Here is a 24,570-nt window from a genome sequence, read left to right on the forward strand (position 1 = left end):
AAAATAATATCGAAACAGAACAAAGTCAAGAGGACTCGTCTTAGCCAATGTCGTTACTTGTTTTAAAGTAGCAGTACTTGACTACAGTGTATTGTTGTAATAGAGCTAGATGAGCAGACCAGTAGAACAACACAGAGCCTGGCGCCTGGGTGGCTCAGTCGGTTCAGTGTCTGCCTTCAGCTCAGGGTATGACCCCAGGGTCCTGGGATCGAATCCTGCATTGGGCTCTCTACTCAGTGGGGAGTCAGCTTCTCCCTCCCCCTCTACCCTTCTCCCTGCTCATGCTCTCTCTCTCTCTGAAATAAATAAATAAAATCTTAAGAAAAGAAAAACGAAGAACAGCACAGAGCCTAAAATCAGACCCACTCATAAACAGAGCCTTGAATAAACAGAGCCTTGACAGAATGCAGAGGTGGGATTATGAATCAAGGCATTAAACTTCACTAAAAGGTACAGTAGTCCCCTATTATCCATGGCTTTGCTTTCCATAGTTTCATTACCTGTGGTCAACTGTGATCTGGAAGCAGATGATCCTCCTTCTGATCTATGCTCAGAAGTTCAGTGTTAGCCTAACGCTATGTCACAATGCCTACATCATGCCCCTCACTTTATCTCATCACGTAGGCATTTGATCATCTCACATCATCATAAGAAGGGTGAGTTTAGTACAGTAAGACATTTTGAGAGAGACCCTGTTCACATGGTTTTTTACAGTTTTTGTATAGTTTTATAGTTTTTTATATAGTTCTACTATAGTATATTGTTATAATTGTTCTTTTATTATTATTTTACTAGGCCTAATTTATAAATTAAACTTTATTATAGTTATGTATGTATCAAAAAAAACATAGTATGTATAGGGTTCAGTACTGTCAGAGTTTCAGGCATCCATGGGCTGTCTCAGAGCATTTCTCCCATGGGTAAGGGAGGACTTACCTAACTGGAAAAAGTAAGTTTTGATTTCTACTTTATCTAGTTTACAGAAATAAATTTCAAGAGGATTAAAGTCACTTGGAGTCAGTTGAAAGCTCCAACTGTACAGGAAAAGACCCATAAACTTGACTATATTAACATTTTGAAGTTCTTTATGCAAAAAATGAAAGATGAGCCACAGATGGGGAGAACAGTTTCAATGCCTGTACCAGCAAGGGATTACAACTAGACTATCTAAAGAGCACTAATAAATCAATTAGAAAAACACAAAGCTATAAAAAATGTGGGCAGGAGTTATAAACAGGAAGAAATTGACAAAAAAGAAACTCACATGGTTAATAAACATATTCAAAGGCTCTCACCTTACTGATAATCAGTGAAGTACAGCTTAAAACCACGATATAATTTTGTACCCAGCAGATGGATAAACATGAAAATATTTGACAAAACTAAGTATTGGCAAACATATAGAGAAAAGGGGTTCTTATACTTTCTTACTGGGACTGTAAAGGATTTTGAAAAATGAGAGGGCAATTTGATAATATTGAGTAAACTTGAAGCTTCACAAACCCTGTGATCCAGCGATTCCACTCCTAGGTACTCACCTGATGAGACTCTCATCCATGTTTATAAGAAGAGACCACCAGGATCTCATTACAGGGGTGCCTGGGTGGCTCAGTTGGTTAAATGTCTGACTTCAGCTCAGGTCATGAACTCAGGGTCCTGGGATTGAGCCCCACGTCAGGCTCTACACTAAGCGAGGAATCTGCTTGTCCCTCTTTACCCACTCGTGCTCTCTCTTTCTCTCTCAAATAAATAAATAAAATCTTAAAAAAAAAAAGAATGCTTATTACAGCCTTGTTGTTAATACCGTAGGATTGGAAGCAGCCTAAATGTTCCTTAAAAAGGGTTATGAATAGGTAAGTTGTGATCTACTCACACCATGGAAACAGAATAGCAGAGAAAATGAGTGAACTAGAGTTAAATTTCTCAGTATGGATAAATCTCTCAAACATATGGGGGAGCCAGAGGGGTCAGATGCAGAAGGGTGCGTCCATCACAAGACCATTTATTTAAAGTTTAAGTCCTGCAGGGGTGCCTGGCTGGCTCATTTGGAAGAACATGGCACTCTTGGTCTTGAGGTATGTGGGTACCCATGTGGGGTGTAGAGATTGCTTAAAAATAAGTTTAAGTTATGTCTCTACATCCCACGTGGGGCTCGAATGCACAACCCCATGACCAAGAGTTGCATGTTCTTCCAACTGAGCCAGACAGGCGCACCCCCATGTTTTTAAAATGTATGCCTGTATAATGAAAGGCATAAAAACATACACAGGACTAGTAGACACTATTCAAGACAATGGTTATCTGGGGTTGGGGAGAGGGGGTACACCAGGGGCTTCAACTGCATTTTTCTTATTCCTTTAAAAAAAAAAGTTGGGGGCGCCTGAGTGGCTCAGTTGTTAAGCGTCTGCCTTCGGCTCAGGTCATGATCCCAGGGTCCTGGGATTGAGCCCTGCATCGGGCTCCCTGCTCAGCGGGCAACCTGCTTCTCTCAATACCAGGACCCTGGGATCATGACCTGAGCCGAAGGCAGACGCTTAACCGACTGAGCCACCCCCAGGAGCCCTGTCAGTAGTTCATAATTTAAAGAGAGAAAGAACTAGAAAATGTGCCTCCCTAATGAGGACTTCAGGTTTTCTCTTTCTTTCCCCATCCCCAGGCTCTCTTTAAACTGTGGGGCACCCCGGACAAGTTCCCCAAAGACATCCTGACATACACCGAACTCGTGCTGGACCCTCAGGGCCAGCTAGTGGAGATGAACCGCCTTCCTGGAGGAAATGAGGTAAGAACGCAATGGAACCCGGCCCCTGTCTAGAATCGCCCTTTCAAAAAACGTCCCCCTGAAGCAACAAACCGTTTTTCCTTGTGCGTTTCTCTCCTCGGCAGGTGGGCATGGTGGCCTTCAAAATGAGGTTCAAGACCCCGGAGTATCCAGAAGGGCGGGACGTGATCGTCATCAGCAATGACATCACGTTCCGCATTGGATCCTTTGGCATGGGAGAAGACCTCCTGTACCTGCGCGCGTCGGAGATGGCCCGGGCAGAGGGTATCCCCAAAATCTATCTTGCAGCCAACAGTGGGGCCTGTATTGGCCTTGCAGAGGAGATCAAGCACATCTTCCAGGTGGCTTGGGTGGACCCAGAAGACCCCCACAAAGTACGTCCCCAAACCAGCATGGTGGTGTCATGCCCCCCAGTGGGGGTGATAGCGCCTACGGGGGGCGGGGGCAGGGTGGAAAGAATCTTCATGCCCTTTGTGTATAAAGCACAGATCTACACATACAGCACATAGAAGGCATACAGTAGATCGGTCTTAAAATTTCATGGGAGGGAGTGGTGGTTGGGAAAAAAAGTGCCTGGAAAGGTGCCTGAGGGGAATAATAATGAAGAAAAGTTTGTAAACACTGAGCTCATATATCCAGAGTGTCCCCTGAATGAGGCGTACACTGAGGAGGCAAAGGTGAATAAGACACAGTTTCTGGCCTCAGCGAATTCTCCGAAATCATCCGGAATATGTAGACACACTAGCCACAATAAAACGCAGGAAAGATGAGAGAAAAGGTCACATTTTGTGATGTGGAAAGGCAGGGGACAGAGATTTTCTGCAGCTAGAGCACGCATTCTCCAGGTAGCGGTATCGCCCCAGCCAAAGGGGGCAAGAATTAATCTTTTCATGTAAAAAGCGTGTATACATATGTACACACATGCATATACACGCACGTGTATACATAATGCATACATACACATAGTTCGTAAGCTATAATAGAGTTTTCATGGAGGGAGTTGGCGAAAGGGAAACAAGTCAGAACAGACCCCTTAGGGGAGCAGGGGTGGAAAGGTGATTGAGGAACTGATTTGGAGCAGGAAAAAACGGGAGATTGTGTGTAAGGATGAGTGGAAGGCACTTGGCACTGATCAGACCTTCAGTTTGTAGCTGTTATTGATACAGAATTAACGTCAGACATGTTAACTGTGCTGTTAACATATTGTTAACTCGTTATTAACATCCGCCCCTACAGGGTTAACATTTTTGTTCAAAAACAGAGGCTGTCTAGTGCAGGGGACTGGATTCATAGCTTCACTGGTGTCTTTTTTTTTTTTTTTTAAGGGATTTAAATACTTGTACCTAACCCCCCAAGACTACACCACAATCAGCTCCCTGAACTCTGTCCATTGTAAACACATCGAGGAAGACGGAGAATCCAGGTGAGTAATTTATCACATAGCTCCTTCGTTTTGCCTGGGGTCTATTTCAGCTACTAATGGGCAGTCCCTCTCTTTGCCTCCGGGCTTGTGGGTGATGTTTTCAAATGGGGTGGTGGTATTTGTACAGTGGGACCCCTGAGCCTTCCGGACATTGATGACTAAGACACCTGGGGCTTTCTTCAGGGTGAGCCCCTTCTTGCCATCCCAGAGTGAATGGTGGCTTTCACAAAAATAGTACCTCACACAGGAAGAATTAGATTGGATTGCCATGGTGTCCCTGGAGCGGCAAGCTCAGATTTAGGATCAAATTAGCCCAGCTGATGCAGCAGCGATTTGGCAAGCTGGGGAGGTGTAGGCAGGGCAGGGGTCTGCTCCATGAGGAAGTCCAAGGCTACCAGCTCTCTTTTCTAGGGAATGTTGTGGGTTTGTTTGTTTTGTTTTGTTTGTTTGTTTGTTTTGTTTTAAATGGAGTTGACAAAATCAGAAATTCCCAGGCTAGGTTTTCTGGAACGTTAGTGGTGATACGTTGTGGGTGGTGGTGAAGAACCATTTCCATAGTCAAGTAAGTTGAGAAACCCTGGGTTTAAATAGGATCTAACAAGAGTCTTTACTGCAGACCTTGTCAGAACCTTTACTGCTGCAGTGCCTTGTGAATCTCTAACAGGGGTTAGGCTGTACAGTGTCTCACACTCCTGTGGCCAGAGAATCTTGACTGATTGATTGTGAATTTCCCCATCTCTCTGTAGACCAAACTCTGTTCTAGATTGTTTATGGAGGCATGTAGGGTGGGGGTGACATTTCATTAGGACAGCCTCCAAATAAGCTGACATCTTTGGCGGGAAGGGTGATGATTATGGATGCTGCACTTGCCCTTCTAGAAACTTTAGGGTCAATTGTGAGGGTCTTAGACCCTTGCTTTCATTTCACCTCAGGCTGCTTTACCACCTTCTATTCCCTTACCTTGCTCGTCCCTCCTGCCCCGGGTCCTGGGGAAGTGCAACAGCTTTGAATTTTTCTGGGCTAGAGCTCGGTCTTGAACCTGTGTTTGGTTCCTGAAGGTATGTCATCACGGATATCATCGGGAAGGACAGTGGTGTGGGCGTAGAGAATCTCAGGGGCTCTGGCATGATTGCCGGGGAGTCCTCCCTGGCTTACGAAGAGATTGTCACCATCAGCTTGGTGAGTCTCCTATTTTATTTCCTTTTCAACTTTCTCTCGTGGAATCTTTAAAGCAGTCACAGAAGGAAGGAGCCCCGTGTGCTCATCATGCAGCTCCAGTGATTATCAACATGTAGCCATTCCTGCGTCCTCGGTCCCTCGGATAATTTTTTTTAAAGATTTATTTATTTATTTTAGAGGGAGAGAGAGCGGGTGGGGGGCGGGTAGGGGTGGAGGGAGAAGGAGAGAGAAACTCAAGTAGACTCTGCGCTGAGCACCAACCCTGACATGGGGTTCAATCTCATGACCCTGAGATCACGACGTGAGCTTAACTGACTACTCCACCCAGGCGCCCCTCTTTGTGGTTATTTTAAAGCAAGTCCCCTGTCCTGTCTTAGCATCTGCGGATGCCGCAGTGTGGAGCTTTACTAGATAAAGAACCCCCCCACACCGCTTTTTTTACAGAATCACAATACTATTATTATGCCTATCAATATCAGTGGCAATTCTTTAACATCCTTGAAACCTGCTTCACAGTTATATTTAACAGTTATCGGAAAATGTATCTTTTTATAGTTGATGCATTTGAATCATGGTCCAATCTTCTCTTACTTAAAAGATACTAAGTATTTACGCTAATATCAAAGTAGCAGAAAAAGAAATCAAGGAATCAATCCCATTCGCAGTTACACCAAAGGCAGTAAGATACCTAGGAATGAACCTAACTAAAGAAGTAAAAGATCTACGCTCTGAAAACTATACAACACTCAGGAAAGAAATTGAAGAGGACACAAGAAAATGGAAAAACATTCCATGGCCATGGATTGGAAGTACGAACATTGTTAAAATGTCTATACTACGCAAAGCAATCTACAAATTTAATGCAATCCCTATCAAAATACTACCAGCATTTTTTACAGAGCTAGAACAAACAGTCCTAAAATCTGTAAAGACCCTGAATAGCGAAAGCAATCCTGAAAAAGAAAAACAAAACTGGAGGCATCACAATTCCAGATTTCAAGCTCTATTACAAAGCTGTAGTCATCTGGACAGTCTGGTACTGGCAGAAAAACAGACACATAAATCAATGGAACAGAATAAAGAACCCAGAAATGGGCCCGCAATTTGTCAACAAATCTTTGACAAAGCAGGAAAGAATATCCGATGGAAAAAAGACAGTCTCTTGAACAAATGGTGCTGGGAAGACTAGACAGCCACATGAATGAAACTGGACCACTTTCTCACACCACACACAAAAATAAACTCAAAATGGGTGAAAGACCTAAATGTGAGACAGGAAACCATCAAAATCAAAAATGCCTGTAGAGGAGAACACAGGCAGCAACCTCTTTGACTTCGGCTGCAGCAACTTCTTACTAGACATGTCGCCAGAGGCAAGGGAAACAAAAGCAAAAATGAACTATTGGGACTTCATCAAGATAAAAAGCTTCTGCACAGTGAAGAAAACAATCAACAAAACTAAAAGGCAGCCTACAGAATGGGAGAAGATATTTGCAAATGACATATCTGGTAAAGGGTATCCAAAATCTGTAAAGAATTTACCAAGCTCAACACCCAAAAAACAAATAATCCAGTTAAGAAAGGGCAGAAGACATGAATAGACACTTTTCCAAAGAAGACATCCAAATGGCCAACAGGCACATGAAAAGATGTTCAACATCACTCATCATCAGAGAAACACAAATCAAAACCATGATGAGATACCACCTCACACCTGTCAGAAGGGCTAAAATTAACACAAGGAACAAGTGTTGGCGAGGATGTAGAGAAAGGGGGACCCTCTTGCACTATTGGTGGGAATGCAAACTGTTGCAGCCACTCTGCAGAACAGTTTGGAGGTTCCTCAAAAAGTTAAAACTAGAGCTACCCTATGAGCCAGCAACTTCGTTACAAGGTATTTACCCCAAAGATACAAATGTAATGATCCAAAGGGGTACGTGCACCCTGATGTTTATAGCAGCAATGTCCACAACAGCCAAACTATGGGAAGAGCCCAAATGTCCATTGACTGATGAGTGGATAAAGAAGATGTGGTGTATTTATACAATGGAATATTACTCAGCCATCAAAAAGAATCTTGCCATTTGCAATGACATGATGGAGCTAGAGAGTATAATGCTAAGCGAAATCAGTCAGTCAGAGAAAGACAAATACCATATGATCTCACTCGTGTAATTTAAGAAAGAAAACAGATGAACATATGGGAAGGGGGAAAAGAAAAAGAAGGGAGAGGGAAACAAACCATAGAGACTCTTAATGATAGAGAACAAACAGATGATGGAGGGAGGTGGGTGGGGGATGGGCTAGGTGGGGGGTTGGGGATTATGGAGGGCACTTGTCATGATGAGCACTGGGTGTTGTATGTAAGTGATGAATCACTGAATTCTACTCCAGAAACCAATATTGCACCGTATGTTAACTAACTAGAATTTAAATTAAAAAAAAAAAAAGTACTGAGTATTTAGGAGAATTTTTATCTGATTTTAATTGTTACTGAAGGAATATCTCCCCCCTCCCTCCCTTGGCCTTTTCAGAAATACTTGCTGTTTCTAATACTACTACTGCCTTTTCATGGTAGACTGTCATTCGAGACCTTATCTTTACATTCAGTGTTGGATCTTCAGTTTCCGAGGTGGAAAATGCTGGCCATGGGTGTCTTCCTCAGGCTTGTTTTCTAGATATCATTTATATATATTTCAAAATAAAAAATATATACCTTTAGATATATATATATAAACAATTTAGATATATATTTTTATATATTCTAAAAATCATTTTATTTCAATATCTATAAAGATATGTTTATTTTTATATATTCCAAAATAGATGTTTTATCTGTATCATATATAATGATATATCTAGTACATATATATAATTTTGAAATAGTTTATTAGTATTATTTATTATATATTATAATTATATATATCATAATATATAATATGTATCCTATATAATATGATATATATTATAATTAAATGTATCATATGTATCATAATTACATATGATATGCAATGATACATATATATATATATATATATAATTTTGAAATAGTTTAAGACCCACCAGAGGTTACAAGACAGTGTAGAGAGGTCCCCTGTCCCCCTCACTCAGCTTCCCCCATGACAGTATCCTACGTAACCACAGTACATTAGCAAGACCAAGACATTGACATTGGCGCAGTGCCCTTACCTTGGTATCGACCTTACTCCGATTTCACCAGTTTCGCCCCGGCTCCTAGATGTCCTTTGGTTGTGTGCGAGGCTGCCGTGGCTCAGAAGAGCTACATATAAGAGCTAGGCCTTGGATGAAGCAAGAACCAGAACATTCCATGTCTGTTGTCTGTCCTTCCCACACGCTTCTTTGTTCACCACATTCTTTCTGGAAGCCAGGGTCAGGTGAGCCCGAAGACTTGGCTTGTGCCTGTGCTGGTTGGTTACCAGTCAGGTTGCCGGTGGCCTGACTGTAGCTTCCACGCCCGGTGGGTTCCTGGCCTGCCTCGGGAATTCAGAGGGGCCCCTCTCTCTGCAGGTGACCTGCCGAGCCGTGGGGATCGGGGCCTACTTGGTGAGGCTGGGCCAGCGAGTGATCCAGGTGGAAAACTCTCACATCATCCTGACGGGAGCTGGCGCTCTCAACAAGGTGACCACGGAGGAGCTTGGCGGGGAGGGGGCTGCCGTGGGTGGGGGGCTGGGACTCACTCTAACATTCCCATGTCCCCTGATGGGGCAGTTTTCTCAGGATGAAACCAGTGTCCTTCCTACTGACGTCTTCTAGCTCTTTTTCCAGTGTGCACTTACCTGGGGCTCTTCTGAGCTGAAAAAAATTATTTTTTTAAAGATTTTATTTATTTGAGAAAGAGAGCGAGTCCTAGCAGGGGGAGGGACAGAGGGAGAGGGAGAAGCAGACACCCTGCTGAGCAAGGAGCCCGAAGCAGGCCTCGATCCCAGGACCCAGGGATCATGACCTGAGCCGAAGGCAGACGCTCAACCTACTGAGCCACCCAGGCGCCCTGAGCCAAAAAAATTTTAAAAAATATATTAGGCTCTTGTGGTAGAACTCTCTTGTGTACTGACATTTAAGTGTTTAAAAATTATTAACGTGGCATTACATATTACAGAAAATTGGAAAGAGATGCCCCCCCTACCCCCCCGGTACTTTGGCTCTTACTAAAATTTTGCTGTATTTCCTTCTCTCTACCTGACTCCGGGTAAATGTGGAGTTTGGTATTCTACTGTTTTCACTGTATTAAAGCAACCCCCACGTGGCCATAAAGCCTCCATGATATAATGTCTGATAGAATCCCACTGAAGTTCTCAAAGTCTGCTCCCTGGACCAGCAGCATCAGCCTCACCGGGGAACCTGTTAGGAATGCAGATTCTTAGGCCTCGGTGCCAACCTGCCGAATCAGGAACACGGAGTGGGGTTTCTTTTTATGAGAAGACCAAAGTTATCTGGTGGGCTCACTGGTTCTCACATCGGGCTGCATGTTGGAATTACCTAGAAGTTGAAGGAAAAAATACTGATGCCGTGCCCCAGCCCCAAAGATTCTGCTGTAATGGATCTGGGTGCAGCCTGGGCGGCAGGACTTTTGAGAGCTCCCAGGTCATTGTAGTGTGCAGATTGAGGACCACAGTGTGAGATGATTTCCAAACGGAGCCGGGCAGGCCCTTGCTAAGCGTGCCGTGTCAAAGCAGGTCCTAGGCAGAGAGGTTTACACCTCCAACAACCAGCTGGGCGGTGTGCAGATCATGCATTACAACGGCATCTCCCACATCACCGTGCCAGATGACTTCGAGGGCGTTTACACCATCCTGGAGTGGCTGTCCTATATGCCAAAGGTGCAGTACCCGCCCCCCCCCCCACCGCGGCTTCGAGTCGGGAAGATGTTGTGATCAGGTTCATTTGCTGGGTAACATGGGAGTTTGGCAAAGAGGGAGCTCTGTCACTGTGGCGAGGGTTAATTTTTCTTTGCTCCTCCCTCCTTCCCTCTCTGACACCCAGCCCTGTACTGGCTGTTGTTCGCTTTTTTTTTTTTTTTTTAATGCCATTGTCAGGATGCCTTTGGAAAGGGGTGGCATTGCCTCTCATCAGAAGACGTAACACTGAACAAGAGACTCCTGGAGCTTTGCAGCCAGGCTGGATTTGCTTCCTGGCTCCCTCCTCCCTAGCAGTGAGACCTTGGGCCAGTCTCTTAATCTTTCTGAGCCTCAGTTTCCTCATCGGTGAAATGGGAATCACAAGAGCACATACCCCAGGGTGTTACCCTGATGATTCAGGGCAATGATGTTGAGAGCCCGGCACCAAATGCTACTCATCCTGGTAATGACTGGCTAGTTCGGCCTGGGCTCTGCTGCGTAACCAGGCATAATCGTGGTCGGAGGAGAGAAGCAGATCGCAGGCAGGCATCACTGACAAGCACAAGGAGACAGAGTTGGTTTCCTTTTCTAGGATAATCACAGCCCAGTCCCCATCATCACACCCACGGACCCCATTGACAGAGAAGTTGGATTCTTTCCGACCAGGGCTCCCTATGACCCCCGGTGGCTGCTTGCAGGAAGGCCTCACCCCAGTAAGTTCTAAAGTGCTTTGCCTGAGCCCTGGCTCTTGAGTTTCTTTCCTGCACCTGGGACAAAGGAACACTCAGAGAGAAGCAGGGATCCCTGGCCACGTGTCCCAGAGGGGTGCACCTGAGATCCCATGTGGAGGGAGCCGAGGGAGTGGAGGGAGCCGAGGGAGCGGAGGGAGCCGAGGGAGCGGGGTCTTTTCCTCTGTGCTTCTCCTGAGCTGTTAACCAAGAAGGGGTGGAAAGAGCCTCTGGTTTCTGGGGCTGGTAGATGGAGGGGGAGTGCGACACAGCGCATGGCCTCCCTCCCTCAAACCGCCCCATGGTTACAGAGGTGGACAATACAGACATCAGAGTGTCCAAGAGAAGACTACTCTGCCTCTCCCTCTTTCTTTCTGGCTCTCTGTTTGGCTCTCCTTACTAAGGTAGCCCTCCAGGGGTTCACCCGGGACGGACGACCTGGCTTCTTCTGCACACTCACACGTAGAGATGGGCACACTCCTGCTTGCACACACACATTCTCTCTGTCCCTCCCTCTCTCTGAAAGGGGCCGGTTTGTCTCCGGCAGGCGTATGGTTACGTTCTGAGCAGCCAGAACAGAACAGGAAAGCTGAGCTGCCCCCGTTCCCATAATCCCCGGTCTGTAATTTCAGACGCTGCCACAGTCAGAAACCGGCCTGGCCGTCCAGCCAGCTGCGTGGCGCAGGAGGCCCCTCAGCCTGCTTGCCCCTCTTGTGTTTCTCTTGGGCTTTCTTGCCTGTGAGCACCGAGGGGGATGGCTTTAACCTGATTATAAAATATCCAACTTGTTTCTGACCATTTTCGCCATCAAGTCAGGCCAGCCCCCAGGCAGACACTGGAGTCGGGCTGTTGGGGTTCAGGCACCCAGCTTCCCTCCCTGGCAGCTCGGGACCCGCCTGTCACCTAGCTCCTTTCTCCTTGCCTGAACCCCGTGATGGACGCGTCACTGCTTCCTGTGCAGGGATGGCTGCAGCTGACATCATCCGGGCCTCCCTCCTCCCTTCCTCTTTCTTTCTCCATCTCTCTCTCTCTGTCTCTTTTTCTCTCTCTCTTTTGGAAGGAGACAGTGCCCCCCCCCACCTCCACCCCCCAGTTAAATATTGTGAGGCTGCAGCCGGCATGTTGAGGATGAGGTTTTCAGGGCAGGTGGTCCCTTCCCCAAATCCCACCTTTTGAAGGTGTCCCGTCAACTGTCTGCTTCTTGGGCTCATCCTTCGGATTAGGATCTCTGTGTGTTTGGCATTGACAGGAGCTGATGTAGTTCGATGTTCCAAGTGGGCTGAATTCCTGACTTGGTCTATTTCCTGCTGCCCTGTTTTTGGGGGATTTTTTTGTTGTTGTTTTGTTTTGTTTTTTAATGGGGTTGGGATCCGTATGGTTTTCTGGAGAAACAGGTGTTTGGGCGGTCAAGGCCAGGTTGTCTGTCCCACCAGGCAGACCCAGGGACCCTCACCAACCCAGCCCCTTGGCCTGGGCTTATGTGCTCCTGTCCACAGCTCTGAAGGGATCCTGGCAGAGTGGATTCTTTGACCATGGCAGTTTCAAGGAAATCATGGCGCCTTGGGCCCAGACCGTGGTGACAGGACGAGCAAGGTAACGTTGAGGACAGGGCAGGCTGCACTCACCTGGCCTCCCTGGTTATCGGGACTCCTGGGCACTAGGCCAGGGGTCCTTTCCTCTCGAGTGACCCACCAAGAGCACTTTCCTTCTGGCCTTGGGATTTTCTGAAAGAAAAACCAATCGGGGGGATCGTTTTCTGGATGATGAACTTCTTCATAAAGTCTGGATTTTTCTGTGGCCTTAGTAGGCATCTCAGCCATCTTGTTGCTGAGGGCCAGCACCCTGGCCCCTTAGCGTCTGCCCCTGGGGCAGGGCTCCCTAGTCACAGGGGGCCATGGGCCCCTTTGGGAATCAGAAGACAGCTCCGGAGGCCCGCACCGGAAAATTGCACAGACGCTCCAAACTATGAATTCCATTTCAGGAGGGCCATGGTCAGAAACCCCCTTGTCTACGCAGCTGGTGGATGGCTTAAATGCTTGAATGCTCCCAGAACTGAGCAGCTCATTCCTCAGTGGTTATAGTCCTCAACTTTCCAGACATGTCCTGCTTCCTGCAAGATCCTTCCTATGTGGAGCCCAAAGCAGTGTCCTTATAATTTACCAGATTTCCGGCACTATATAGTTGCTATGGGTTCCGGCTCTGGAGTCAGATCTGAGGTCAAGCCCAGCTGTGTCACTCACCCTCTCTGGGCCTCCACATGCTCATCTGCAAGATGGGGATGATAATCCTACCCCCAGAGGACTGTTGTGATGATGTATGTTAAGCACTTACAATATCATAAATGCAGGCGCCTGGGTGACTCGGTTGGTGAAGCATCCAGTTCTCGATCTCCGCTCAGGTCTTGATCTCAGGGTCGCAAGTTCAAGCCCCATATTGGGCTCCATGCCAGGCGTGGAACCTACTTAAAAAAAAAAAAAAAAAAATCATGAATGCTCCGTAAGTGGTAGCGCCTGCTAGTACTGTTGCTGTTATTATTTGAGCCTTGTATTAACAGCTGGTTCACGTTTCCATAAATGTTCTATTTTAAAATCATTTTTTTTAAAACCTGAAATGAGCTCGGCTCCCCCTTCCACATGGAAGCCCTTCCTTTCTTTAAAGACTTTCCCTCCACCTGCCTCGTAGGGTCATTGAGAGCGTAAACAAGGGTAACTCAGGGTCGCACCCGGCACAGGGCTGGCCCGTAGCAAGGTAACAAGGGGTGACAATCACTGTTGTCGTAGAATCCCCCTGAGCAGAGTCTCCTTCAGGCTCAGCATCCCTCAACCCTTTCCAAACATGCCTCGGTGCCTAGAACCCGCCCTGTCCCCATGTGGGAGCTGCTGGCCACATGTGATCATTCAAACCTCAACGAGTTGAAAGAGGTCCCGTTCCTCCACTGCACTTGCCACATTTCCGGTGCTCAGCATCCACAGGAAGTGGCTCATCGCAGCGGCTGTTCTGGATGGACAAGACAGAGAGCGCACAGCATCGCGGGAAGTTCTAGTGGACAGCGCTGCTCCCGTCCCTGCACTGGCCCAACCGTCCCTGTCACCATGACAGCTGGTGCCCCAAGAGGGGCACCGATAGCACCTTTCCAGCCCGCCCGCTTGTGAGGAGGCTCTTATTGCTTTGGAGCCTTCCAAATGAATGTCCTCCAAGAAAATGACCTGCCAGAGTAAAAACCGTGCTGTCTTGTGTGTGCCCCCCTCCCTGCCATGAGTGCCCGTGTACCCAGGATGCCCATAGAATGTCAGCCGGGGCTGGGAGGACCCATCTACTCCTGAATCCACGGGGGGCGCGAGGGGGGGCAGGTGTCGCCTGACTGACCCAGCCTGGCTGACCCATGCCCACCTCGCAGGCTAGGGGGGATCCCTGTTGGAGTGATTGCCGTGGAGACGCGGACCGTGGAGGTGGTGGTGCCTGCGGACCCTGCCAACCTGGATTCAGAGGCCAAGGTGAGGGGGCTGGGAATTTGGGCCTGCTATTTCAGCTGGCTTAGGCAACAAGAGTGGGTCCTGGGTGGTCGCACGCCAGGGCCTGGTGCCAGTCCTTGGCCACGGGGGGTGGGAGGGGCGCATTTTTCCAGCACGGTTTCTGTGGAATGCAAAAATGTCCCCCACGGTTTTTCTTCTTCAGAGGGTGGCAAGTCCCTGGGAATCCTTCCTGCCTTCCGCCTCTGGCCTTGTCATTGTGTCTAGGGTGGGCCATGGCACATACTGGGAGGAGCTCAGAAGGCAGAGGGTGGGTCCTAGGACTCAGTGCGGCCGGGACTAGCTTGGCACTTTGTACCCCTTTGAGCCTGAAAATGAGGCAGAAGGGACCTGCAGCCCATGGAGGCAAGCAGGGCCCCTAGCAGGCGAGCTTTGGGCCCTCCCTGTAAGCCCGTGGCCCTGGTGTAGGTGCCAACACAGATCGGATTGCCTGCCCTCTAGGGTGTGGCTCAGATGGCTGTCCCCATGTCCTCCTGCTGCTCTTGCACAGAGGAGTCTGATCCAGGCCACTCTGTGTTTCAGATAATCCAGCAGGCGGGCCAGGTGTGGCTCCCAGACTCGGCCTACAAGACGGCCCAGGCCATCAACGATTTCAACCGAGAGAAGTTGCCCCTGATGATCTTTGCCAACTGGAGGGGGTTCTCCGGTGGCATGAAAGGTAAGGCTGCCTCTCCTCTGGGTGTCCTAAAGCTGCGGGGTCAGCACCCCGGACAGGGAAGCCCCCTCAAGGTGGTGCTGTGGTTCTATTCTGGATGGCTCTGTCAACCTCTTAGCTGAGACCCCCATTGCCCTGAGGACAGGAGCAGTTGAAGTCACATCTTCCCATCTTACAGATGAGGAACTGAGGGTTCCCGGTGTGACTTTCCAGAGGTCACACTGTTAGGGGCAGGGCCAGGAGGGCAGCCCTGGGAACTTCCCTCCTGTGAAGGGGCTAAGAATAAGACCAACCCCAGAGGCCCAAGGTGAGGATTTGATGAGCTGATCACTGGTATGTGGTGTTAGCTCTCGGTGTGATGGTGCCTGATTTTATTGTTGCATGGTAACCATGTAAGGTGCCTGGTACTTGGAGGGCCCCGTCTTGGTGGAAAATAAGGGCCATACTGTGTGTGGGCAGGAGGCAAGGACCTGTGTTATTGCTGAGTAGGTTGTGTGTAGAACCGACAGGACAGGGCAGGGGGCGGTCAGTCACCGGCGAGGGCATCCAGAGTCAGAACTGGAAGGAATCTTTGGGATGGCCCTACACCTCCTTTTACAGATGGGGACACTGAGGCCCAGGCAGGGAGAGTGACATGTCCGAGGTCACATGGACAGTCAGGGTGCCGTCTGTACCTGGGCTCACTCCTGACTCCCAGCCCAGAGCTCTTTCCATGGTGCCACCAAGCACCCCGGCTGAACACTTTCTCAGGACCCCCAGGGCGATGAGGGCCGCGGGCTTGGCATGCGGACAGGTGCTGGGGCCTGCAGCCTCCTCAGCAGGTGACTGCTTTGTTTTGCAGACATGTACGACCAGATGCTAAAGTTTGGAGCCTACATCGTGGACAGCCTCAGGCAGTACAAACAGCCCATCCTGACCTACATCCCACCCTACGCGGAGCTCCGGGGGGGCTCCTGGGTGGTCATGGATTCCTCCATCAACCCCCTGTGCATAGAACTGTATGCAGACAAGGAGAGCAGGTGGGTGTGTCACCCTCTGCCTGGCTGAGCCTTGGCTTATTCTACCCCCCAGACCTGAGAGCCCGTTGTCATCTTTAAGCCGATGGCCAGGAATTGCCAGGGCATTGAAGTTCTTTTGGTTTCTTTTTTTTAAGATTTTTATTCATTTGAGAGAGAGAGAGAGAGAGAGAGAGAGTGAGCACGAGCCGGGGGGAGGGGCAGAGAGAGAGAGAGAGAAGCAGGCTTCCCACCGAACAGGAAGCCCGACACGGGGCTCGGTCCCAGGACCCCGGGATCATGACCTGAGCCGAAGACAGACGCTTCACCGACTGAGCCACCCAGGTGCCTGGCATTCTGAGTTTCTGAAGGATGGAGAGCCTCCAGTTTTACCAATCTGAAACCAGCATCCAGTGCACAAGGAGATTTTCTCAGGAGAAGGGGCGCCGGGGTGGCTCAGTCGGTGAAGCGTCTGCCTTCAGCTCAGGTCGTGATCCCAGGGTCCTGGGGATCGAGTCCCGCATCGGGCTCCCTGCTCCGTGGGGAGTCTGTTTCTCCCTCTTTTTGCCCACTTGTGTTCTCTCTCTCAAATAAATAAATAAAATCTTCAAACAAACAAACAAACGATTTTTCTCAGTAGAGTTAGTAGCTGGAGCCGGAGACGGCAGAAGAACTGTTGTTTGTTCTTTCATGACTTAATATTCACCTGCTTCCCAAGGAAGTTTGCAGTCAAAAAATCAGGAAAGATGGAAAGCACTTGAGCTTCCTGGCAGCCAGGATGAAAAGGGAAATAAAACCCGTCATCTGCTTCCTCCTGGACTCTGATTCTCTCCCAAACCTATGAGTTCCTGTAGGGGCCGTGCTTTATTCGGTTTTATAACCCAGGGCCTGGCACCATGCTTGATTGCTAGGGGGTGGTTGGAAAATAGTGACGGGGGGTGCCTGGGTGGCTCAGTCATTGAGCATCTGTCTTCGGCTCAGGTCATTATCCCAGGGTCCTGGGATCGAGCCCCACATCGGGCTCCCGGTTCTGCGGGAAACCTGCTTCTCCCTCTCCCGCTCCCCCTGCTTGTGTTCCCTCTCTTGCTGTGTCTCTCTCTGTCAAATAAATAAATACAATCTTGGAAAAAAAAAAATATAGTGGCTGAACCAATGACAGAATTGATACTTGCATGAAAGTATACCAGTTCTTCAGGGGAAAAAAACCTTGATGCTTTTTTGAGGAGGAATTCATCCCAGGAATGTTTACAGAAAGAATAATAATTGCAATACTTGCCACACAGTGTTTGAATGACTTTAAAGTGAAGACTCTGCTCTATGGTGTATAGGATATAAAGACCTCAGGAGTAGTTCTATCCAAGATAGAGGCTTCCTCTGCTCATGTAATTCATTCATTCATTCATTCATTCAGTGAAGATTTATTGAGCACCTACTATGTGCCAGGCATTATGATAAACATTGTGATGTGCAAATGAGCCAAACCTATCCTGCCTTCAGTGCATCTAGACCCTCATGGGGGGGCTGTTGAGGTCAGACCTCCAGGAAGACTCAGGACACAAGCAGCCTCGAATGGAGTCATCATGAACTTTTCACTCTGGCCACCAGGAAGCTCAGAGCTCCATGGAGTATTCCTCAGGGCTTCCAAGCTATCAAAGGATGGGGGGCAGTCTGAGGGGTGAGTGAGAGGCTTGAAATGGGAGGCCAGCTCCTACTGGACCATGTGGAGCTCTATATTGTGCCTCCATGAGCTTTAAGGAGATCAGAAACAGCACCGTGGCCCAGGGAGAACAGACATTAGGAGAGTCATAAAGGACTGTGGCTGAAGAGCAGGGGGGGCTAGGCTGTTCTGGAGAAAGTCGTATGCTCTCAGAGCTGAAAGGGCCTTCCAGAGCTCAGAAAACTTGATTTTAAAATGTGGACTCAGCCCCTCATTTTATGGATATAGAAGCAGGTGACCAGAGATTCCCCTCTGACTTGCCCAAGTCACAGAGTGAGTCCGTCAAAGAGCTAAGAAGTCACAACCCAGATTTCCTGGCTCTCCTGCCTCCACTGCCTTGTTGGGGAACATCTCCTACATCTCCACCCCTGCCTTTTCTTTTTTCAGGGCGAATATTCTGGAGCCGGAGGGAACAGTGGAGATTAAGTACCGAAAGAAAGATCTGGTAAAGACCATGAGAAGGATTGACCCGGCTTACAAGAAGCTCGTGGAACAGCTTGGTAAGAGGGTTGGAAGTGCGCCATCTCTCAGAGGGCAAGAGAAGCCCAGCCTGCTCCACTGCTAGAGGTTTCTAGTTTGGTAAAAAAGTGAAACGTACCAAAACACACCTACAAAAATGGTGAGATGTTTTCAGTGTTCTCGTGTAGCAAAATCGACCCCTTTAATGCTAAAAAAAAAAATGTTTAGGGCCTCAGTGTATGTATTTCTCAACACACACAAAAAGAAAAATGGAAGTATTTGGGGCCAGTAAAGGAGATCAGCATTTTCACAGCAAGGTGTCCTTTTAGAATTTTCCATCAGACAAAATATTTTACCAGCTTTGTCTGAGTGATAGCTTTGTTTCACTTGTAACCTTAGATGTAATTCTCTTTAAAAGCCCATGTTGGGGGCACCTGGGTGGCTCAGTCAGTTCATCGTCTGACTCTTGATTTGGGCTCAGGTCCTGATCTCAGGGTTGTGAGATCGAGGCCCACATCTGACTGTGGAGCTGACTGTGGAGTCTGCTTGAGATTCTCTCTCTCCCTCTCCCTCCGCCCTTCCTCCCCAACTCATTCGCTCGCTCACTCTCTTAAAAAAAGAGGCCATATTGGATGGTAATATCTTTATAACTGTACTCTTCACAAGATTTATCCGTGTGTGTGTGTGTGTGTGTGATTTCTTTGGTTTGGTATCAGGGTAATGCCCATCTCTTAGAATGAGTTGTGAAGTGTTCTATTTTCTGATTTTGAATTGGCATTATTTCTTTAAATCATCGGTAGGAGGTTTCTAGCTACAAATTCCTCTTTGTTATATATAGGACTATTGAGGCTATCTGTTTCCTCTCGGCAGAGCTCAAAGAATTTGTCTATTTCATCTAAGGTGTGAAATTGGCAGAGTTGGTTATAATCTTCCCTTCTTATCTTTTGCAATATGCAAAGCACAGTGGTTCTTTCTGATTAAAGGGGGCACATGCAGAGTCGCAGGCTCAATGCTGTCTCTCCATTGTGAGTGCCTCCCTGAGATGGCAGGAGCAGCTGGATTGGGGGGTGCGATTGGAATTCAAGTGTGATGGGCTTGTGCCGCAAAGCCTGGTTTGTGCCCTTGCCCACAGGAATGTCGGAGCTGTCCGACAAGGACCGCAAGGACCTGGAGGGCCAGCTGAAGGCCCGGGAGGATCTGCTGCTGCCCATCTACCACCAGGTGGCGGTGCAGTTCGCCGACCTACACGACAGGCCCATCTGCATGCTGGAGAAGGGTGCCATCGCTGTAAGAGCCTGCGGCTGTGGGGCAGGGCATGAGTGGGCCATCCTAAGGTCACCTGGCTTCCAAACAGGAGGCGATCTGGGCGGGAACGCCATACGTTAGAATCACCTGGGGAGCTATAAAAAAAAAAAAACAACCCAGGGCCTAGGTGGCTCCCCAGACTAATTAGATCGGCTGTGGCGGGGGTATGGTTTCAAATCCCCAGGAGATTCCAACAGGCAGCAAGGTTTGGGAACCACCAGTCTGACCTCTGTGTGTGTGTGTCTGTAACTGCTGGGCCACATTTGGGACTGGTTGGTCCTGCCCTGCACTCACCCAGCACTGCTGGTCCCAAGCTCTGCCCCATCGCACTGCCCCCAAGAGGCTATCGTAGAGTCAGCCTACCACCCTGTGTGTGGTGCTCCCCTCCCCAGCCAGCCTAAGCCCTGCATGCCTCTGGTAAGCCAGTGTCGGGTTCTGGCGGCATCTCCCCTCTGCCACCTTCCCGGGCAGGGGCCTCCACCTCTCCCCAAAGCCTCAGCTGCCTGGTCTGTAAAATGGGAACGATCGGAGAGCCTGCACCTCGTGCGGGGCCCAGACCCGACAGTGCCCTGCATCTCCCCCTGCCCTCCCGGAGGGCTCAGGCCTGGGGCTTGTCCGCAGGACATCCTAGAGTGGAGGACCGCACGCACCTTTCTGTACTGGCGCCTGCGCCGTCTCCTGCTGGAGGACCAGGTCAAGCAGGAGATCCTGCAGGCCAGCAGCGAACTGAGCCACGTGCACATCCAGTCCATGCTGCGCCGGTGGTTCGTGGAGACCGAGGGGGCCGTCAAGGTGGGCCTGGGGTGGAGACGGGATGGAGACAGGGCGGGGGCTATGGGGGGCCAGAGGCTAGCTAGACTGCTGGGCGTGGGGTCCATCTCTCCCCTCCCCCAGGCCTACCTGTGGGACAACAACCAGGTGGTGGTACAGTGGCTGGAAGAGCACTGGCAGGCGGGGGACGGCCTGCGCTCCACCATCTGCGAGAACATCAAGTGCTTGAAGCGAGACTCCGTCCTCAAGGCCATCAGAGGGTAAGTGGCCACCCCGCCCCCCCTGCCCATCTCTTGGACTTCTTGGCAAGTGCGGGAGCCAGGATTTTCCTCCAGCCGCATGACTCCAGAGTGGCTGCGTGGTCCCGGGCCTCGGGCTTAGGGCTGTATTCCTTGCTGGAATCTATAGGGCGACTCATCCCAAGGTCACAGCTAGAGCACTTTTTTTTTTTTTTTAAGATTTTATTTACTTATTAGCACGCACAAGCAGGGGGCAGCGGGAGAGGGAGAAACAGATCCCCCGCCGAGCAGGGAGCCCGATACGGGACTCCATCCCAGGACCCCAGGATCATGACCCAAGCCGAAGGCAGCCGCTTCACCGACTGAGCCCCCCAGGCGCCCCAACTAGAGTGCATGTGTGAGAACCCACATTCCTTCCTGCTAGGCTGTAGGCTGCTGCCTCTATTTGGTATCAGCCTTCCCCAAGGATTTGCTCACCCCATTACAACAGGGTCCCCTGTGAGGTGGGTAGGAGATCCCGTGGGACCCCATTTGGGGAACGACGCTGAGGTTCCGGGGACGTGCTGTCTGTCCAGTCGCACAGCTAGTGACTGATGGGGTCCACCGTCCTCCAGGGTGTTCTCCTCCCCAGGTGGTGGTCCCTCCCGCCACACGGGACCATCACCCCCATGGTGACCACAGCACAAAGAGATTTGGGAGCTCTGGGTTGTCACGCACACTGGAACATGACACGGGCCCCGCGCAGGGATTCTTGGGGCCTGCCCTAGGGCCCACTGACCTGAGTGGCAGGAATGACCCCAGCCCTCTCTCCCCTCCCACCGCAGCCTGGTGCAGGAGAACCCTGAAGTGGCCGTGGACTGCATCGTGTACATGAGTCAGCACATCAGCCCAGCCGAGCGGGCCCAGGTCCTTCACCTCCTGTCCACTGTGGACAGCCCAGCCTCTACCTGACCCCCGTCACCTCGCCACTTGCAGGACCACAGGCAAGAGAAACCATGCCGACCCGCCTACCGCAGGCCTCATCAGGACCTTGGGGGTTTGCTTTAAAAAAAAAAAAAAAAATATCCTGGGCATTTCTACAGGGCTGCTGGCCTCCCACTCACTCCTGTCTCAATAAAAGGCTCAGGAGTGTCCCCTTCCAAACAGAAATAGCTTCCTCTCCGTTGCTGGGAAGTTTGTTCTAGTGTCTCTTGAGACAACACATTTTGCTGCATCACCGAATCAACCTGACCCCAAACACCCTGGTTTCCTTTTGCTTTCTGGTGCCTGGCGTGCGGGACCCAGGTGTTCTTGTAGGCTTGTTTTGTATCCGATCATGGAATCTTCTACTTTTTTACTCTTGAGACCAACTCTTGATGGAAGCATCTTCTCTATTTCAGCAGAATAAATAGGCCAAGGAAAGAAGTACAGAGACAAGAAGAAAAAAAACAAAACAAAAACCCTATTTCTGTAAGGAGGCTTATTCGGATGCTGTCGAGTCACCCGGGCAAGGGTTGAATGATTTTTTAGGAGAATAAAATGGTATATCGCTCCCCAAGTGGCCCCTAGAGAGTCGCCAGGAACGTCTCATTGGTAGGCCATGCTTAGAGATTTTGTTTTTGAGAGAGAGACTGTAAATGGGCAGAATTGTCCGGCTGCCCCGTGGCTCCTAGCCCTCTTCCGGCCCCTTCCCTCCCCCTGCATGCACCCTCGTGGCCAGCTGGGGAGTACAGAGGCAGAAGGAAAACTGTCACCAGGCCGTGAGTATCACTGCTGTGATTGCCACTACCCTCCCTGGAGAGCCCCTCTGCTGTCACTCACCTGGTGCCTCGATGTCTGTGGAGGGATCCAGCCCCAAGGGGCAGAGCTGTGGGTGTTCAAGGACTGGACCACAAGGGCCGCACCGATTTGCTCAGGGAGACCTCTGTGACATGCCCTCCAGCACTGGGCTCTGAAGGCTGCCCCACGTCAGACCTGCTATCCTGGCCCCGTCCCTCAGTCCTCCGGTGCCAGTAATGGGGGCAGTCGGCCGTCCCCCCCGACCCCCCGCCGGGATGGGCAGTTTGTCTGAGGACACCCCCTGTCATGCCGGACCCGTTCGGAGGCCAGCGAGGATGCCCAGCGAAGCCCCCGCAAGCCAGGATGCTTGAGGATGCCTGAGTTGAAAAACATACAGTTGGGCCATCAACCAATGACGGGCCCTGGCAAAGCAAAGTGTCCTGGCAGCAGTGAGGGCTGGGAGGAAGATGAGTGAGCTGTTGCCCCATCCCGCGGCCCGTTGTGGGAGGGAGCAGACATCCGCGCTGCACTGGGACCTGAATGTTTCCGAGTGCAGGAGGCTCCCGTGGTTTTGGAGGGAAAGAGAAATCGATGACTAGCTGCTACCCAGGAAGGGTGGGTGGGGGAACCCACCAGGAGGTGTGTGGAATAAAGTACTTTTTAAAGGAAGCCCTTTGGCCTTGACTTATTCTCGGGACCAGAAAAGGCAGGCTGCCTCCCTGGGTGATTCCGCCGCAGCTCACCAGCCTCCTACATCGGCTGAAATCTTGAGCAAGCCCCCATCCGAGGAAGACAAAGCTCTGATAGGAGTTTGTATCCTGAAGACCACAGGCGGACTTGGTCTTTTCAGCTGGATTTCAAAAATGAGCGCGTGTCGCTATCTGCCGGCTGATGATGCTGAGTTTAGCGCATTGGCAATCGGCTCAGCTGCAAGTCCTTTGCCTGATCAGGCTGACTTCCCTCCTTGGGGGACTTTGTGAAGCCGCCTCTAAGGAAGGGGGGCGGGGTCATACCACCGAGTGTGGACAGAGGCCTCACTGGGCAGCTTGGGTCCAGACCGGATGCTCAGGGTGATGGCCACTGGCTGTGTGTGGCGCCCTGACTTTATCCCATGCGATCCTCGGGAGCCCCTGAAGTCCATGCCACCCTCTATCCTCACTTCTATAGACAAGAAAACATCGGCTCAGAGATGAACAGACTTGCCTGAAGTCACACAGCTGGTGAGAGTTGGGGCCAGGCCCCCAGGCTGAGCCAGACTCAATCTTGCTAGGCTCCTGGCTTTCCCAGAAATCCTGAACCTTTGCAGAGGTTATATCCTGAAATGTGAGGACACCGTCTAGATCTGCCCCACTACTCCCCCCTGGCTAATCCAGCCAACGTCATCACTTGGATCCTCATCAAGAACCTGGCACCTCTTGGGCCAGGCCTCTGCTGGAGGCCAGCTACCCTCTCCATTCACTGAAGTCTCTCCCTCCCTGGATCAGCAGATTCTGGACCCCGCCCCCCCCCCCCCCCCCCCACCAAATCACCTGAATGAGCCCTGTGTCCTTGCACGTACAGCTTGTCCGAATCACAAACGTGGAGTGCTGCCAGACGGCATCCCAACTTCTGCCCCTTGGTTTGCCTTCCCCACCTAATTCTCCAGCTCCAAAAGTCAGTTGGCCTTTTAGCCCAGAGTCATTTTTCCCCCTGCCACTTTGTTACGAAAAATCTCCAAATACCAAAAAGTCGAATTCTCAGCCGCAGAGCCCTAATCATCCAGTACTCACTGCTGTCCTTGACATTTTCTTGTGCTGGTCCTTGCTTACTGCCTGTCTCTCCATCTATCCATCCCTCTCTCAATCTGTCAATCCATTTTCTTATTTGGACCCATTTCAGAGTGAATTGCAGACATCAGTATATTTCTCAAAATGCGTTTTTTTCTTTAAATCACATCCTGAGGGGCACCTGGGTGGCTCAGTCGGTTAAGCGTCTGCCTTCGGCTCAGCTCATGATCTCAGGGTCCTAGGATCGAGCCCCCCATTGGGCTCCCTGCTCAGAGGAGAATCTGCTTCTCCCTCTGCCCCTCCCCACCTCACCCCTCAGCTTGCGCTCTCTCTCTCTTGCTCACTCTCTCAAATAAAACCTTTAAAAAAAAATAAATCACATCCTGAGCTCCTCTGCAGGTGAGAGCACA

General features: G+C 50.0%; 1 protein-coding gene across 7 annotated transcripts in view; it reads left to right on the top strand.

Moving 5' to 3' along the window:
* The window catches only part of ACACB (acetyl-CoA carboxylase beta), a 135,112-nt gene extending 111,883 nt beyond the window's left edge, over positions 1 to 23,229 (top strand). For all 7 annotated transcript variants that reach the window (XM_027575604.2, XM_027575606.2, XM_027575605.2 and 4 more), the window contains 16 exons: positions 2,657 to 2,779; positions 2,884 to 3,153; positions 4,105 to 4,202; positions 5,261 to 5,381; positions 8,910 to 9,020; positions 10,076 to 10,219; positions 10,830 to 10,950; positions 12,462 to 12,558; positions 14,363 to 14,459; positions 15,018 to 15,153; positions 15,992 to 16,169; positions 18,250 to 18,362; positions 19,454 to 19,608; positions 20,248 to 20,418; positions 20,521 to 20,657; positions 21,461 to 23,229. In XM_027575604.2, coding sequence (XP_027431405.2) covers positions 2,657 to 2,779; positions 2,884 to 3,153; positions 4,105 to 4,202; positions 5,261 to 5,381; positions 8,910 to 9,020; positions 10,076 to 10,219; positions 10,830 to 10,950; positions 12,462 to 12,558; positions 14,363 to 14,459; positions 15,018 to 15,153; positions 15,992 to 16,169; positions 18,250 to 18,362; positions 19,454 to 19,608; positions 20,248 to 20,418; positions 20,521 to 20,657; positions 21,461 to 21,587 — 2,199 coding nt within the window. In that variant the 3' untranslated portion in view covers positions 21,588 to 23,229. The remainder of the gene's footprint in view (positions 1 to 2,656; positions 2,780 to 2,883; positions 3,154 to 4,104; positions 4,203 to 5,260; positions 5,382 to 8,909; positions 9,021 to 10,075; positions 10,220 to 10,829; positions 10,951 to 12,461; positions 12,559 to 14,362; positions 14,460 to 15,017; positions 15,154 to 15,991; positions 16,170 to 18,249; positions 18,363 to 19,453; positions 19,609 to 20,247; positions 20,419 to 20,520; positions 20,658 to 21,460) is intronic.
* The last annotated feature ends 1,341 nt before the right edge of the window (positions 23,230 to 24,570 follow it).

This window comes from Zalophus californianus, chromosome 14 (assembly GCF_009762305.2).
Source record: "Zalophus californianus isolate mZalCal1 chromosome 14, mZalCal1.pri.v2, whole genome shotgun sequence".
In the NCBI taxonomy this organism is placed as follows: domain Eukaryota; kingdom Metazoa; phylum Chordata; class Mammalia; order Carnivora; family Otariidae; genus Zalophus; species Zalophus californianus.